This window comes from Trachemys scripta, chromosome 24 (genome assembly GCF_013100865.1).
Source record: "Trachemys scripta elegans isolate TJP31775 chromosome 24, CAS_Tse_1.0, whole genome shotgun sequence".
NCBI classification, from domain to species: domain Eukaryota; kingdom Metazoa; phylum Chordata; order Testudines; family Emydidae; genus Trachemys; species Trachemys scripta.
The window spans coordinates 11,163,026-11,178,580 of record NC_048321.1 but is presented as its reverse complement, the minus strand read 5'-3'; the positions used below and the strand labels follow the sequence as shown (position 1 = coordinate 11,178,580).

Below are 15,555 nucleotides of genomic sequence, written 5' to 3'. Positions count from 1 at the left end.
TTTTTTGAGATGGGGCGACCACATCTGCACACAGTATTCAAGATGTGGGTGTACCATGGATTTATATAGAGGCAATATGATATTTTCTGTCTTATTATCTATCCCTTTCTTAATGATTCCCAGCATTCTGTTTGCTTTTTTGACTGCCGCTGCACATTGAGTGGATGTTTTCAGAGAACTATCCACAATGATTCCAAGATCTCTTTCTTTAGTGGTAACAGCTAATTTAGACCCCATCATTTTATATATATAGTTGGGATTATGCTTTCCAATGTGCATTACTTTGCATTTATCAACATTAAATTTCATCTGCCATTTTGTTGCCCAGTCAGCCAGTTTTGAGAGATCCTTTTGTAGCTCTTTGCAGTATGCCTGGGTCTTTCTTAACTATCTTTAGTAATTTTGTATCATCTGCAAATTTTGCCACCTCACTGTTTACCCCTTTATCCAGATCATTTATGAATATGTTGAATAGGACTGGTCCCAGAACAGATCCCTTGGGGAACACCACTATTTACCTCTCTCCATTCTGAAAACTGACCATTTATTCCTACCCTTTGTTTCCTATCTTTTAACCAGTTACCAAACCATGAGAGCAGCAGCTTACTTTGCGTAAGAGCCTTTGGGGAGGGACCTTGTCAAAGGCTTTCTGAAAATCGAACTACACTATATCCACTAAAAAGAACAGGAGTACTTGTGGCACCTTAGAGACTAACAAATTTATTTGAGCATAAGCTTTCGTGGGCTACAGCCCACTTCATTGGATGCACAGAATGGAACATATAGTAAGGAGATATATAGAGGGCCGGCTCTACCACGTTTGCCACCCCAAGCAAAAAAAAAAAGCCGCTCAGACTGCCGACCTAACTGCCGAAGCAAAAAAACTGAACTTGAATTAATATGCAAACTAGATACCATCAATTTAGGCTTGAATAGAGACTGGGAATGGCTGAGCCATTACACACATTGAATCTATTTCCCCATGTTAAGTATCCTCACATCTTCTTGTCATTGTCACTACACATTTTTTTTTCTCCTGCTGATAATAGCTCATCTTAATTAATTAGCCTCTTAGAGTTGGTAGGGCAACTCCCACCTTTTCATGTTCTCTGTACGTGTATATGTATCTCCTTACTATATGTTCCATTCTATGCATCCGAAGAAGTGGGCTGTAGCCCACGAAAGCTTATGTTCAAATAAATTTGTTAGTCTCTAAGGTGCTACAAGTACTACTGTTCTTTTTGCGGATATAGACTAACATGGCTGCTACTCTAAAACCGATATCCACTGGATCCCTTTGGTCCACATGCTTGTTGACCCCCTCATAGAATTCTAGTAGATTGGTGAGGCATGATTTCCCTTTACTAAAACCATGTTGATTCTTCCTCAACAAATTATGTTCATCTATATGTCTGACAATATTGTTCTTTATTATAGTTTCAACCAGTTTGCCCGGTACTGAAGTCAGGCTTACAGGCCTGTAATTGCCGGGATCACCTCTGGAGCCCTTTTTAAAAATTGGCATCACATTAGCTATCCTCCAGTCATCTGGTACAGAAGCTGATTTAAATGATAGGTTACAGACTACAGTTAGTAGTTCTGCAATTTCACATTTGAGTTCCTTCAGAACTTCTGGGTGAATACCATCAGGTCCTGTATCAGGGGGTAGCCGTGTTAGTCTGTATCCACAGAAACAACAAGGAGTCCAATGGCACCTTAAAGACTAACAGATTTATTTGGGCATAAGCTTTCATGGGTAAAAAACCACTTCTGAAAAAAGTAAGACTTTTACCCACGAAAGCTTATGCCCAAATAAATCTGTTAGTCTTTAAGGTGCCACCGGACTCCTCGTTGTTCATCTGGTCCTGGTGACTTATTGCTGTTTAATTTATCAATTTGTTCCCAAACCTCCTCTAATGATACCACAATCTGGGACAGTTCCTCAGATCTGTCACCTAAAAAGAATGGCTCAGGTTTGGGAATCTCCCTCACATCCTCAGCCATGAAGACCGATGCAAAGAATTCATTTAGTTTCTCCGCAATGGTCTTATTCTCCTTGAGTGCTTCTTTAGCACCTCGATCATCTAGTGGCCCCACTGGTTGTTTAGCAGGCTTCCTGTTTCTCATGTACTTAAAAAAAATTTGATATTACTTTATGAGTCTTTGGCTAACTGTTCCTCAAATTCCTTTTTGGCCTTCCTAATTGTATTTTTACACTTCATTTGCCAACGTTTATGCTCCTTTCTATTTTCCTCACTAGGATTTAACTTCCACTTTTAAAGGATGCCTTTTTTCCTCTCACTGCTTCTTTGACTTTGTTGTTTAGCCACGGTGGCTCTTTTTTGGTTCTCTTACTATGTTTTTAATTTGGGGGATACATTTAAGTTGAGCCTCTTTTATGGTGTCTTTAAAAAGTTTCCATGCAGCTTGCAGAGATTTCACTTTTGGCGCTGTACCCTTTATTTTCTGTTTAACTAAGCTCCTCATTTTTTCTCTCTTTTTTCAGATCAGCCACTGAACCAAAAAAATTAATGATTTGCTCAGCATGAGTGAGGAGAGCCTGGCAGAGAGTTGCAGCTGTATTGATGGGGAGGAAAGGCTGGGTGTTATTCTATAGGCCCTACCAAATTCACGACAGCTGCCGCTCTGCAGCCGCTAAGCTCGGAAGGCAGCGTCACCACCAGCAGCAGCGCAGAAGTAAGGGTGACCTCCCTACAATAACCTGTCAACCATCCCACAACCCCATTTTGGGTCAGGATCCCTACAGTTACAACACCGTGAAATTGACCAAAAGGGACCATGAATTTGGTAGGGCCCAGGCTGGATGTGATGCTCTGCAGAGTTGAAGATGATGCTTAGGCAGGGATTTCCCTACACCCCCCCTGAATTTCCCCAACCCCCCACCCCAGTTTTGTGAACTAGTTACATGCAGTGTTGCCAATTTAGTGATTGTTTGGAAATTTGAATTGAAATTGAAACATTAATACACACTTTAAAAGCATATATAGTGTATGATAAAATACGTGTATTTGAAAAAGTATCATAGATTTGAAAAGTACGAACATAGACTAGCTTCTTTACACAGCTCTTGTTTTTTATGACATTCATTCCGGTGCTGTTGGCCAACCCAATCATTTCAAATGATGATTAGTAAGCAAACTCTAAATGAGCTCTCCCTGACAGCTAGTGATGAGCTGAGGCTGGGGGAAAAGGCTTCAGGGCCAGATTGCATCCAAAGAAGTGGGCTGTAGTCCACGGAAGCTTATGCTCTAATAAATTTGTTAGTCTCTAAGGTGCCACAAGTACTCCTGTTCTTCTTTTTGCGGATACAGACTAACACGGCTGTTACTCTGAAACCTGTCATTGTATTTACAGTCACACCTAATCTACCCAGGCGTCCAGCAAACAGAGCTGTGCTGCCCAAGGGATAGATTTTGGCCTGGGTTGGGTTACAAATCATTTGAATGCGGGTGTTAATGAAATGTTATTCTTATTGTATGAGTAAAGGGCAGTAGAACTGTCCTTAGCCTGTGCTGATTAAGGACATGAAGAGAGAGGGTGGGGACAGGTGTTTTGCTTGAGGGTCTGCCTGAGTCACAAGTACTATTAGACCCTCTCCACTGTTTAAAGACAGAGCTGATTAAGCTCCATAGATAGTCTTTTGTAACTGAAATCACGGATAATCAGGTCTAAGTCCTTAGACCTACTATGGGACAGTGTTTCTGTGGAAGAGACAGCCCAGTCTGCACTAGCAGTGAGATTCCCCCACTGAGAGCTCAGCTGAAATCACAGAGCTGGTGGAACCTCAAGAGACCAACTCACAGAGGTCACAGTGGCAGGTGGCAGCAGAAGGTGACAGCGCAGGGTCATTGGCAACAGAGCGATGGAGTGAACGGTGGCACAATGAACAACAGTGGCCAGAACAAACAGTGAGCAGCTGGAGGAACGAGCAAGGTGCCTTCTTGCCCCAACCTGGGAGGTGATCTCATGTGAAAGCACCTCTGAATCCTGATCTCCACTGACCAAGGACAACGCCAGTGAGCGTTAATGAGGCTGTGGCATCATAGAATAGAATCATAGAATATCAGGGTTGGAAGGGACCTCAAGAGGTCATCTAGTCCAACCCCCTGCTCAAAGCAGGACCAATTCCCAACTAAATCATCCCAGCCAGGATGGCTGTTATCTATTTAAGCAAGAGATAACATTGGCCTACAGTTTGTCGTGTGTGGTAAGTGCATTGTCATTTGTTCATCCTGAAGTTGAACACTGGTTCTGAACAAGACCAGCAAATGCTCACTATCTTTCTGCAAGAAACTCAACTGACTGGCTAGAAGGATGTGGTGCAACAGTGAAAGACTCAACAGTTGAAAAAGTGAAGAACTCTCTCACCACGCTCAGAAAATTTGCAATCAGAGAGCTATCCATTGAAAAAGTACTGGAAGAAGCAAAGACTTCAGTCCAGAAGTTGACTAATGAAGGCATTTATATTGAATCCTTAAGTGAGGAGGACAAGAAGTGTTTGTTAAGGCAACTGAAAAAGTACACAGACTTGATTCTTAAAAATCTACAACAGCGACTTCTAGATTCTACTCAACCTCTACGTAGCTTTTACAGATCCCTGTCCTATAAAACACAAACAGTTGAGTGGAGTGAGGCACTACCAGCAACGGGGCTGCCATGTGCTCAGGACAGAATAGAGAAGTTGAACACAGAGTGGAATATCATACGACGAAGGAATGAAGATTTGACTACAACTTCTTTTTTATCATCACTCGTGGCTCGACCCGATCTTTGTGCTCTGTTTCCTGGGATGAAAGAAGTAGGAATTCATCTCTTGCTACTCCCAGTCACAACAGCTACAGTGGAGCGTTCTTTTTCATCATGGAAAAGAATTTTGTGTTCTGAAAGAAGTCGCCTTCTGCCTGATCCTGTGAATGAACTAATGACCATATCAATTGAAGGAATGGAAATACCGGACACACAAGAAGCCACCAAAGATGAACGCAATGCATTCAAGAAGTGCATTAACAGAGTTGTGCAAATTATAACAAGAAACCAAGAAGGATGTAGATGTCGTGCTTCATAGAAGGCTTGAGTAGCCAACTTTAATTTGTGTGATGATTTTAAAACATGAGTTAAATCTAATAAAATGGTCATGAAACATTTTTCAGTTTTTACTATGGTGCCATACAGCCCCCCTTCACCCTCACGGTCTTACCCCCTATCGGCCCTGACCCCCACCCCCTGTAAATTCGAACACCTCCCATCCCCCCCAATTCCTGGGGAAAACACTGTCTTAGGTTACAGGCCTGATTGACGGGGGGAAATGGCTGCTATCCACAATGACTGAGAAAGGAAGGAAGGGGAAGATTAATTTCTTCAACTCCACTGTACCCCTGGATTTAAGGGGATATTCCCAATTGTTAGACATTACAATCTGAGACCCCCTTTGCTGCCGCTTTAAGAAACCTCCTTGTATGGTCCACAATTCTATTGAATTCTATTCAATACGAACTACATTTAGTTGGTTGGGATTCTTGTTTTACACCCTAGGTACATTAGCTGCATTTCTCCAGGTTGAATATTTATCTTCTGCCCAAATTTCACAGGGGAGACCAGCGTTTCTCAAATTGGGGATCCTGACGCAAGAGGGAGTTGCCGGGAGTCGCAAGATTATTTTAGGGGGGGGTCGCAGTATTGCCACCCTTACTTCTGCGCTGCCTTCAGAGCTGGGCAGCCAGAGAGTGACGGCTGCTGACCACGGCCCCAGCACAGAAGTAAGGGTGACAACGCCCTACTATGCCATCCCTACTTCTGCGCTGCTGCTGGTGGCAGCGCTGCCTTCAGAGCTGGGCTCCTGGCCAGCAGCTGCAGCTTTCTGACCACCCATCTCTGAAGGCAGCGCCTTCATGACAACACCGTGACATTTCAGATTTAAATCGCTGAAATCATGAAAGTTACGATTTTTTTAAATCTTACGACCGTGAAATTGACCAAAATTGTCTGTGAATTTGGTAGGGCCCTACCCATGGGGCCACCCTAACCCAACCTGTTGTTGTTTAATTGCAACTTGGGGGATGGTGTGAACAGCCAGGCCAATGGGAATTCAGTTTTCAAGTAAGGTTCTGTTCTAATCTTTTACCAAATCATCACCGGAGCAAGGGCTGCTTGCCAGGCTGTAGTTAACCCTTGCCAACCACGGCTTTTTAGAAACATGTCCTGTTTCTGGGACTGAACAGTTCTTTTTAAGATGTATTCCCCCCCCACACACACACACACACACACACCAGATTAAAGACAGCGGGTCAGCCCCTCAGCTGGTGTAAACTGGCATAGCACTGCTGGCTTCAATGGATTTACAGCTGCTGAGGATCACATCCAGCCTGATTCGCTTCTCATTGACTCCCGTGTGAATCGGGAGCAACCCCTGTGAAGTCAGACTAGTGCAAAAGTGAGAGGAGAACTGAGCCCCGTGCCCTGTATAGGTACAGTGTGTGTAGTAGGTACCATCTGTATTGGACACAACTAACTGTTGTAACGGCAAGATCTTATCTTTGCTCCCCTTCCTCTATTATCTTGTTGTTCTCCCTTGTGCCGTGTCTAATACTTTAAGGGCCAGATCCTCCGTGGGTGTCAGTTGACACAGCTCCAAGGAAATCCCTCAGGCGATTTCAGTTGTCCCCAGCGGAGGTTCTCCACTTTAGTAGCTGAACTCTCTGGCTCAGAGCACATAAGGCATTTCGGTTTGTCTGCACAGCCCCAAGCACGCACCCTGGTGCAGAACAAGGCATAGTAACAGACACACATTGCAGGGACACTGGGCTGAATTCTGCTGTAAATCCAGTGACTCCACCATTCACACTGGTGTCACTGGGAGCAGGAACTGGCTGACAGGGTGTTGTTTAAACCGCATCTGTTCACTCGAATCATTTGCCAGATCCTCTGTTAATCCAGACCCTGATCCAATGGAAGGACTATCGAACAGGCTCCCACAGGGCTGATTCAGCAGAGGTAAGGCAAGCTCGCCCCATGCTCCCCCACAGACCTGCCCTAAAGGGATCAGCATGGAGGAGTGAGAGGGATGGTTAAGTTTTCAGGCTCTCTTTGGTCTCTCTACTAGGACTGGGGCACAACGCTGCGATGTGCACTCTGAGAAGTGGGCTGAGAGCATTTCTTGCGATGCACCCCACCAAACAGCTTCCAGCTGACGATAGCTGTCTGTCATTACAGACCTGCACCGGATCTGAACCGGGGAAAGGTTCTGCGTTCCCATACCAGCCTGCTACACCACCCAGTCTTCAGAGATCAGCCCACTTTGGAGTCATGCCTGCAGCGTATCTCTCGCCAGCCCACCCACCCAAATCACCCCAGAGTATAAAGCCCCGTCCACATCTTGCTATTGAAGTAAATCAGCATTGTCCCAGATGGGTAGACAGTGCCCTGGGAGCCTACAGACAGCCTCGTGTCACGGGGGAGCTAGAACACAAGGCAGCGTTTTCCAAAAATGTTGCAACACAAATAGACTCAGGGTAACATTTTCCGAAGCACTCAAGTGAGTTAGGAACCTAGGTCCCATTTTCAAAAGTGACTTAGGCACTTAGGGCCAGAGCACCAAAGTACTTAGGCACCTAAAGATATAGCTAGGTACCACGGTGACTTTGAAAATCCCCCTAGGCATCTAACTCCCATAGGTGCTGAGGTGCCCGAGTGGGATTTTCAAAAGCACCTAAGTGCCTATGTGAGTTAGGAGCCAGGGTGATTTTGAAAATTCTTGTAGGCACCTATCTGCATCTTTAGGCACCTAAACACCTTTGAAAATCTGGTCCTTAAGTTTTATTGAAAGCCAGTGGGGTTTAGGTGCTTTTGAAAACATTCCCCTCTGTGGCCATGACACAAAATGGTGTGCAGAGCCCCAGGCGAGCTGACAGCATGATACGAATCAGCCTGAATTTTAAGAGTGAGTGGCTATCCCTGGCCCGACTCGAGACCCCTCAAAGGGAGCTGGGTTGCTCAGGACAGATCCCTTGAAGGCCTCTAGAAATTGAAGCATCCCAATCACTCGTCACTTGGGAAGATTTAGGCCAGTGACTTTAGCCCCAGTGTTGTCCCCAGAGTTTAAGAAAGTTGTTGTGTCTGTGCAATTCAGGTCTGTTATTCCACGGCAGAGCTGTTTCAACGGTGTGAAAACCCAAGCGCAAACAACTCGCCAAACTCAACTCGCAGTTTCGAATGAACCCGGGTGCACCTTCTGATTAGCTGCTGTTTGCAAACATTCGGGCAGCTTTTTTTCTATATACGTGTTTGCAAATGGTGCATTTCAAGCCCACGGCGGAGCTTAGCTAAACCAAGAGGCCAGATTCTCCCCACTTGTAAGTCGGCATCGTTCCACTGAAGTAAATACAGCTATGCTGATTTACCCCACCTGAGGACAGGCTCCAGGAATTGGTATAGATGTATAATAGATTGTCTCTCGATCACGCTCTAGAATGGGGTTAAAGTCGACTCCCACAATTTGTCCTTTGCCCAGGTGCTGCTCTGTAATTATCCCCATGGCTCATTGCAGAGCTATAAAGAAAATTAAAATGCAAAGGGACAGTTTTTTGCCTGCACTCCCGTTCTCTTTGCACTGCTCCACCATCAAGCTAAAAGACCAGACCCTCTTCTCCCTTCCCGTCCATTTCCCCCTCTCCTGCTCCGGGGCTGAGGGAGCGGAGCCGTGCCTTTGGCCCTGGACTGTTCTTCTGAGGTGCCAACAAGGGGAGATAACCAGACCCAGCTTCAGTGGGTGTTTTGTGCCTAGGAGGCTCGTCCATTTGGGACTGAGACCCCCGCAAGCTTATTGCATGGCCACCAAGCTGGGGTGGCACCCTTGAGGTGAAGCGTTCTGCAGCCTACAACTCAGCTCTTAAGCCATGTAGCCCCCCCTCCTGTCTGTTGCACAGACTTGGTGACACGACTGGTGAGTTAACGGGGTTCCCTCGAACCTGATGTAAAAATTAACACTGCATACCTCCACCGTGTACCACAGAGAAAAGCAGCAAACACAAGGAGATCCTCATGATCTGGTTCCAGAAGAGAGAATCAGCTGCACCGGTCGCTGTTAATAGCTGGAATATTTCATGTCACCCTCCCTGCTCTTGACACCCCGAGATGACAGCGGAGGCGAATTTCTGACAGCGAGTGACAGCAAAGAGACTCCTTCGAGACTGTCGGTCAACGACTTCCTCTGCTCCGTGTGGTTTCTCTGCAGCGAGTCCTGTCATTTCACAACAGAACATTGACCGCTCTGCTTAGAAAAGCCTACGCGCCATATCCTCCCAGCTTCCTTTTAAAGCCCCCAGCACAAACGCTAGCAACCAAACTGAGCCGTGCTATTTGCAAGCACTTTGCTGCTCGCCGCTTCCAATCCAGACAGAGTTTGCAGGAGAAGTGACTAAAAAAAGCTCGGGGAGCAGGAATGGGGAAGAACTAGTTCCAGTAGGAGGGTAGATGTGACTTGAGAAGAGCTGGAAAGAAATTGCTTCCCATTGTAACTGGGTTTTTCAGTTGCAAACTACAAAATACTTTACCAAGAAAGCTCATTATATGTTCCATTCTATATGCATCCGAAGAAGTGGGCTGTAGTCCACGAAAGCTTATGCTCTAATAAATTTGTTAGTCTCTAAGGTGCCACAAGTACTCCTGTTCTTCTTTTTGCGGATACAGACTAACACGGCTGTTACTCTGAAACTTTATTTATTTATTTCAGTTTTTACTTCCCTGTAATAGAAGATTGTGATACTCCGGGCTCCCCAACTATCTTAAAATACACATATCATTTATAAACAGACCCAAGATCAAATGAAAGAACCCAGCGACAGCATCGGTATCACCCGAAATTAATTTACCTGCCCAGAATCTCCACCACTTCTAGCAATAACCCATCTGCTTGAACAAGATGCGTCTTCCAGCGTGGTTTGAAGGCTGACAAATTCAGGCTATTATAGACCCAGTTTCCAAAGGCTCAGGGCCCGAGGTAAGTAACATTTTCCTATTTTACAGATGGGGAAACTGAGGCACAGAGAAGGGCAGTGACTTGACCAAACACACGCAGCAGGTCTATGGCAGAGCCAGGACCGGAACCCAGAGGTCCCAAATCTTATTTTGCTGGCCCATGCTACCACCTACCAAACCCCGACCAAGTGAGAATTCATCCTGTTGCCCCGATGAAGAATGTTTTAGAGCAAGAGTGTGTAGGGCAGAGCGGGGCCTTTCACCTCCAGCGGCACCATCATTTCAGTCCCCCCCGAGGCCCCAATCCTGAAAAGACTTATGCACACTCTTCACTTTATGCACAGCAGGGAGGATGGTTTTAGCTGGTGCAGAGTGTCAGAGCTCGCTGATTTCAGTCTGCAACGGCCTCTGCACCTAGCTCAGTGCACTGCAGTGGGACTCCTCACAGTGCATACAATGAAGCCCATGCAGCAGTTTTTGCAGGACTGGGTCCCGGGACCCCTGATGTCAATGGCAGAGTTCCCATTCACTTCAGTAGGAGCAGGCCTTTAGCGACTAATCCAGGCATCCTATTCCCTGATCAACCCCATTGCCTGTCTTAGCCTATTCAAGTGTCCTCAACCCCTCCCCTAATTTTTATACAGCTAATATTCTCATTTTCTGAAAAGGGAGAGATTGTTTCCCCATGCAGTTTCACACTTCTTGTGGCGATCGCACCTGCTTACCTTGGGCTGGACCACAGAGGAAAATAGACTGGAGGAAGTAAGTTATAAAGCCACGATGGGTGGGATTTTCCCCACCGCAGCATATGCCTGCTGGTCAGCGTCTCGCTGCCTCCCACAGGCCAAACCATGGAAGATGTAGGGTCCTGTGTCTGAAGGGGCTCTAAAGAAGACCCATTCCCCTTGCATCCGAAGAAGTGAGGTTTTTACTCACGAAAGCTTATGCCCAAATAAATCTATTAGTCTTTAAGGTGCCACCAGACTCCTTGTTGTTTTTATTCCCCTGCTGACATTCATAACCCCATTTAGCACTTACTTAACGCCGCCTCCTGTGTCCAGGACTGTCACTTACAGGCAGGGGTGAAAGTAACTTAACAGACTTACCGGTATGCAGGTCCTGGGCAAGGGCGGGGGGGAGGCTCTGGGCTGCCCCTTCTTCCTCCCTCCCACCCCAATAAGTGGCCCTGCGGGTACGGTTGTCTGTGTACCGGCGGCCACTTTTTTACCAGTATGCCGTACTGGCTTCCTTTCACCTCTGCTTACAGGTCAAGGCAACAGCGTTAAATCAGGGATGGGGGCTATTTAAGGGCTTCATGTAAGTTACACCTGCACTTACCCTCCCTTGCACTTCAGGAGATCAGGGTCAGTAGATCTGGGGGAGGCTAAGGGCTCTATCCTGTAAAGGCGATGAGCCCTCTGGCCCCAGTCCAGCAAGCCCCCTAACCAAATGCCTAACCTTACACATTGAAGTCAGCGGGTCACTCAAAGTCAGGTTTGTGGGACGTTCATACTACCTGTTCCACTGATACAGAGACCTCCTTCTCCCGGGCTACCGAACGCCTCTCCGTGGTTCTAAATTCCAGGCTATTGACATGTTCCCATTTTACCCCACACTTCCCCAACAAGCTCTGCAATCCATTAACCCGTTACCCACCACCCGGCTCCTGGTATTTGTGGACCACCAGGCCACAAAGTAATAGAAGTGGCTGCAATGGCGGAGGGCTCAGTCCTGTTACAACTAGCTAAGAGGCCAAAGACACATGGAGAAGTCAGGGGGATGTTCTCACTTGACTCGGCAGAGGAACTTTGGCTTTTAACCTTCGCGAGGAGGGAAGATGTGCACTTGCAAACCCTCACTTTACCAGCAGAGTCGCTTTCACCCAGAGGATCTCTCACTGCTGATTAGTCCTTTTAAGGAGTCGTTCAGAAGCTTCTATTTCCTCTACGTTGACAGTGGATCAGGCCATGATGACATTACAAAGTTCTGTGTTTCTGCGTTTGGTGAGCGTTGAGGATTACAGTCGTTTTTAGGGTTGTCTACACATGAAAGTTCATCTGGAATAAGATAGGGTGTGAATTTAAAGCACTTTAGTTTAATGCACTTCCTAAATGGATTAAGATAATCAGGAATAAGAGCAGCCGTACATGGAGTTAATCAGGAACAGCTATTCCAGAATAACTCGCCATGTAGACAAGCTTCTCAGGGTGATGGATGCATTAACCTTACGAGAGCAAATGCTAGGGCGATCTTTGGCACCAGCCTACATTGGCCCTCTAGATACTGACTGACTGTAGGGGCACTCCGTGTTGATGGTGGGGGCGGGGGACAAGGCAGAGAACAGAGCCCCCTCTGCGGGGTACGACTCACCCAAGGAAGTGAATGTTGCTCCCTCGCTCTGGGTACAGCCTGTGAAGAAAGGTCTCGGGCAGCAGCTGTCACCGGGCTCGGGGGTTTACACTGACGCTGGCCCAGCTCCGTAGTTTCACTGCTGCATTTTTAGCCATTGCTAAATCTGTCGTGTTCTCACCGAGGATTTCTGTTTCGTGGGCAGAGGGCGAGGTTCTGCTATTTAGTGCTGTTGGTCCTGTCTAAGGATCCCAGGACACTTTGCTACAGTCGAGGTGTTGGGCCTGGGGCTAAATCCAGGTGTGGGTGAATTACATTGGTGCCCTGCATTCCCCTCCAGTTTAATTAGATTCAGTGGCGGCGTCCTCGCCCCTAAACACTGTTTACTGGTGCAGAGTGGCCGTTACACAACTGGCCCATTCCACCCCAGAGGAGGCTGCAAAATGCCGACAAACTTAGAAAAGTATGTTGGGATCGTACGTCTGCAGTGGCCCCTCTGCACCCCAGTCATGAGAGAGGAAATCAGGCTACCAATGAAAATGCTACAGGGGGGCAGATGGGGAAAACGGAGCATCCAGCAATCCCTGGAAGTGTTTTACCCCGATGCCAGAGGGTGCGTGCATCCAGTGGGGTGATACTAGCCAGCCCGCCTCATGGAGCAGGGACGGGCTGTGAACAGCCATTTAGAAAAGCCATTTCTACCAGTACAAACCAGAGCCCAGAGACACAAGCGAACCACTGACCCAGGGATGGGTGCAAACAGTGTGTGTGTGCATGTGTGTGTGGGTGGGGGCGGGGGGAGGGCAGAGTACAGGGCCCAAATGGGAACTGGTTCCCTTTACTTTACTTTGCTGTCCCCTTAATGCCTACTCCAAATGCTCTCCCTGCTGGTGGACGTTCAGATGAGCTTAGATTTCCGGCTGACCGACCAGGCTGGGGGGGAATTGGGGAGAGACATTTTTACATTGGGGCAAGGACTTGAGGAAACTTGACTGGAAAGGGGACGAGCTGGAGAGTGCTGGCGGGGGGAGGAGCCAGCCAGAGAGTATGGGGACACAGGAAAGAGAACAGGGATGGGAGGATGTAGGGATACCGGGGATGGGGGGGGGGGGCACTGCAGAGGGAGGAGGGGCATGGGAGGGATCTTTGGCAGTGGAGGGAGTTATGCAAAGGAGGTTGCATAGTCAGAAAATACGCAAATCAGCATGTTACATCATTTGCATGGAGGCTTCTGGTTTCCAGCCCTAGCAGCTCTGGGGTGGACGTCGGCCCGCTGCGCCCTGCCAGCCCGGGGGCTGCTCTGAGCTGGGCTGAGTTGCTAGGTTGGCACCAGCTGCTAATGGCCCCTGCAGCTTTCAGACCTGCAGCCGTTGCAGCTTGTGCCGTTCGCATCAGTGGACTCGTCAGCAAGCGGGAGACCTGCAAGGGGAAGCCAGGGGCTGCCCACATGGGCCCAGGCTCGGTCAGCCTCATCCTCCCTGCTCAGCGCCTCCTGCTGGAACCCCCCTGGATTTCCCTCCCGGCCTGAGCAGCTGCCCTGGCATCACGCCCCGCGCTGCGGCCATGCTGAGCATCACTGGATCCCTGTGACCAGGCCTCTGGCTAGGGAACGGCCCGGCACTCGGCTCCCAGTGACTCAGGCCAGCGTCTCATTGGCACTGAGCCCCCTGACCCCTCACTGCCAGCGGGAAGGGGCCTTGCCGTGAATGTGAGTGCCCCGGGGGCCCGATCTCAGGCCCTTGCACACCGGAGATAACAGGGGCCTAATGTCCTGAGACCCCGGCCCTCAACTGTTAGGGGCAAATTCCTAAAGTTTGTGTTTGTATTGTGTAGACCATTATGATTTATTGTGCTTGTATGACATCCATTTTGTGACCTGTCGCAAAGTGAAGACTCACCGTCGCGGCGCCTCCTGCTGGTCATCTTGGGCATTAGCTCTTTCCAACCTTTGGGGCACCCTCTGCCGGCGGGTGTCTTGCCTGCTGCTGGTGCCGTGTCCCTCCCGGACCCTGGTGCCCTTTACCTCGGGGTTCTGCCCCGCAATACCCCCACACTCTGGGTCTCCCCTCCCAGGGGAACCCTCTAAGCCCACCTTGCCTCAGTGCAATGGCCACTCATCACTGGCAAGGGGGTTAGGACCTGCTGCCTTGGCCTATTCCCAGGCTGCATCTCTGCAGCTCCAGTATCTCTGTAGGCCTTCACCAAGGCCTGCAGCCTGGGGTTTTACCAGGCTGGAGCTCCCCAGCTCCCTTACCCTATTCCCCAGCACTGCTCCAGTTCAGGTACCCTCCTCTCAGGCAGCTAACCCTTCTCCCTCCAGGGCTAGAGCGAGACTTCTCCCCTGCTCCTGGCCCCCAGCCCTCTTATCAGGGCCAGCTGGGCCCTAATTGAGCTGGCCACAACTGTGGGTGCTTCCCCAATCAGCCTAGCTTGGCTACTGTTAACCCGTTCTCCAGGAGTGGGACAGCCACCCCACTACATGACCCAACATGGAGGATGGAGTCATGTGACTAGAAGGGCAGTTGGAGTCTTTCCCGCCCTTTTTAACGGTCAGTGGTGGCGCCAGTGGTAAAGAAGGACCAGTTTGGACCGGCTTGACCCGGGGATTCTACAGGGCTTCCCTGAGGGGTTTGGCGCCGGAGAATCTCTCTCAGGCCGGCAGTTACCTCAGTTAGGGGCTGCTTGCCCTGAGCTCCCCTGAGAAGGGTGATATTGTCTGTTATACTCACCTTCCACTCCATGTGGGACTCGTTTGGGCCTTGGCTTCATTCACTGAGTTCCTGTCCCTGTAAACCAAACGAGTTTCAGTTAATGTTTGTGCATCTTCCCATTCCCATTATGTACCTCAGTTTCCGCTCAATCAACACCCCTTGTTTGGTTTATAGAGGTCTGCTTCCCTTTGCATTACTCCATCATAGGGAGGGAAGGGAGGTTACATAATGGAGGGTGGCTGCCAACCAGATGACAGACGCTGATATTGTTAGGGGGCTCCCTGCTGCCCTTCCATTTTTATTTCTTGTACCTAACACAACTCCTAGCGTGACAGGCTCTGCGATGAAACAGACAGAACCATCGAAGGTAGAAGGAGCCGTGTCCATTTCAGACCCACCCGCCTCTCTCAGCCCTGAGCAAGGCCAGTAAGAGGAGCCGTCCCCAACCCAGCGCCCTGGGCTGCTTTGAGCTCACTGTGCGAATTACCACAAAAGGAAAGAG

The 15,555-nt window shown here is 48.5% G+C and overlaps 1 protein-coding gene and 1 long non-coding RNA gene across 2 annotated transcripts in view; both read right to left on the bottom strand.

Annotated features, from left to right (window-relative positions):
* LOC117869913 (natural killer cell receptor 2B4-like) overlaps window positions 1-9,577 on the bottom strand; it is a 30,715-nt gene extending 21,138 nt beyond the window's left edge. Inside the window, exon 1 of the mRNA XM_034757016.1 lies at window positions 9,011-9,577. Within this exon, the coding sequence (XP_034612907.1) occupies window positions 9,011-9,059 (49 nt within the window). The 5' untranslated portion in view covers window positions 9,060-9,577. The remainder of the gene's footprint in view (window positions 1-9,010) is intronic.
* A 2,181-nt stretch (window positions 9,578-11,758) lies between these two features.
* Window positions 11,759-15,135, bottom strand: LOC117869704. The gene is made up of 3 exons (XR_004643842.1): window positions 15,072-15,135; window positions 12,364-12,532; window positions 11,759-12,050 (listed from the first exon to the last, which is right to left on the bottom strand). It is a non-coding gene; the product is annotated as an uncharacterized LOC117869704 (long non-coding RNA).
* Between the last annotated feature and the right edge of the window lie 420 nt (window positions 15,136-15,555).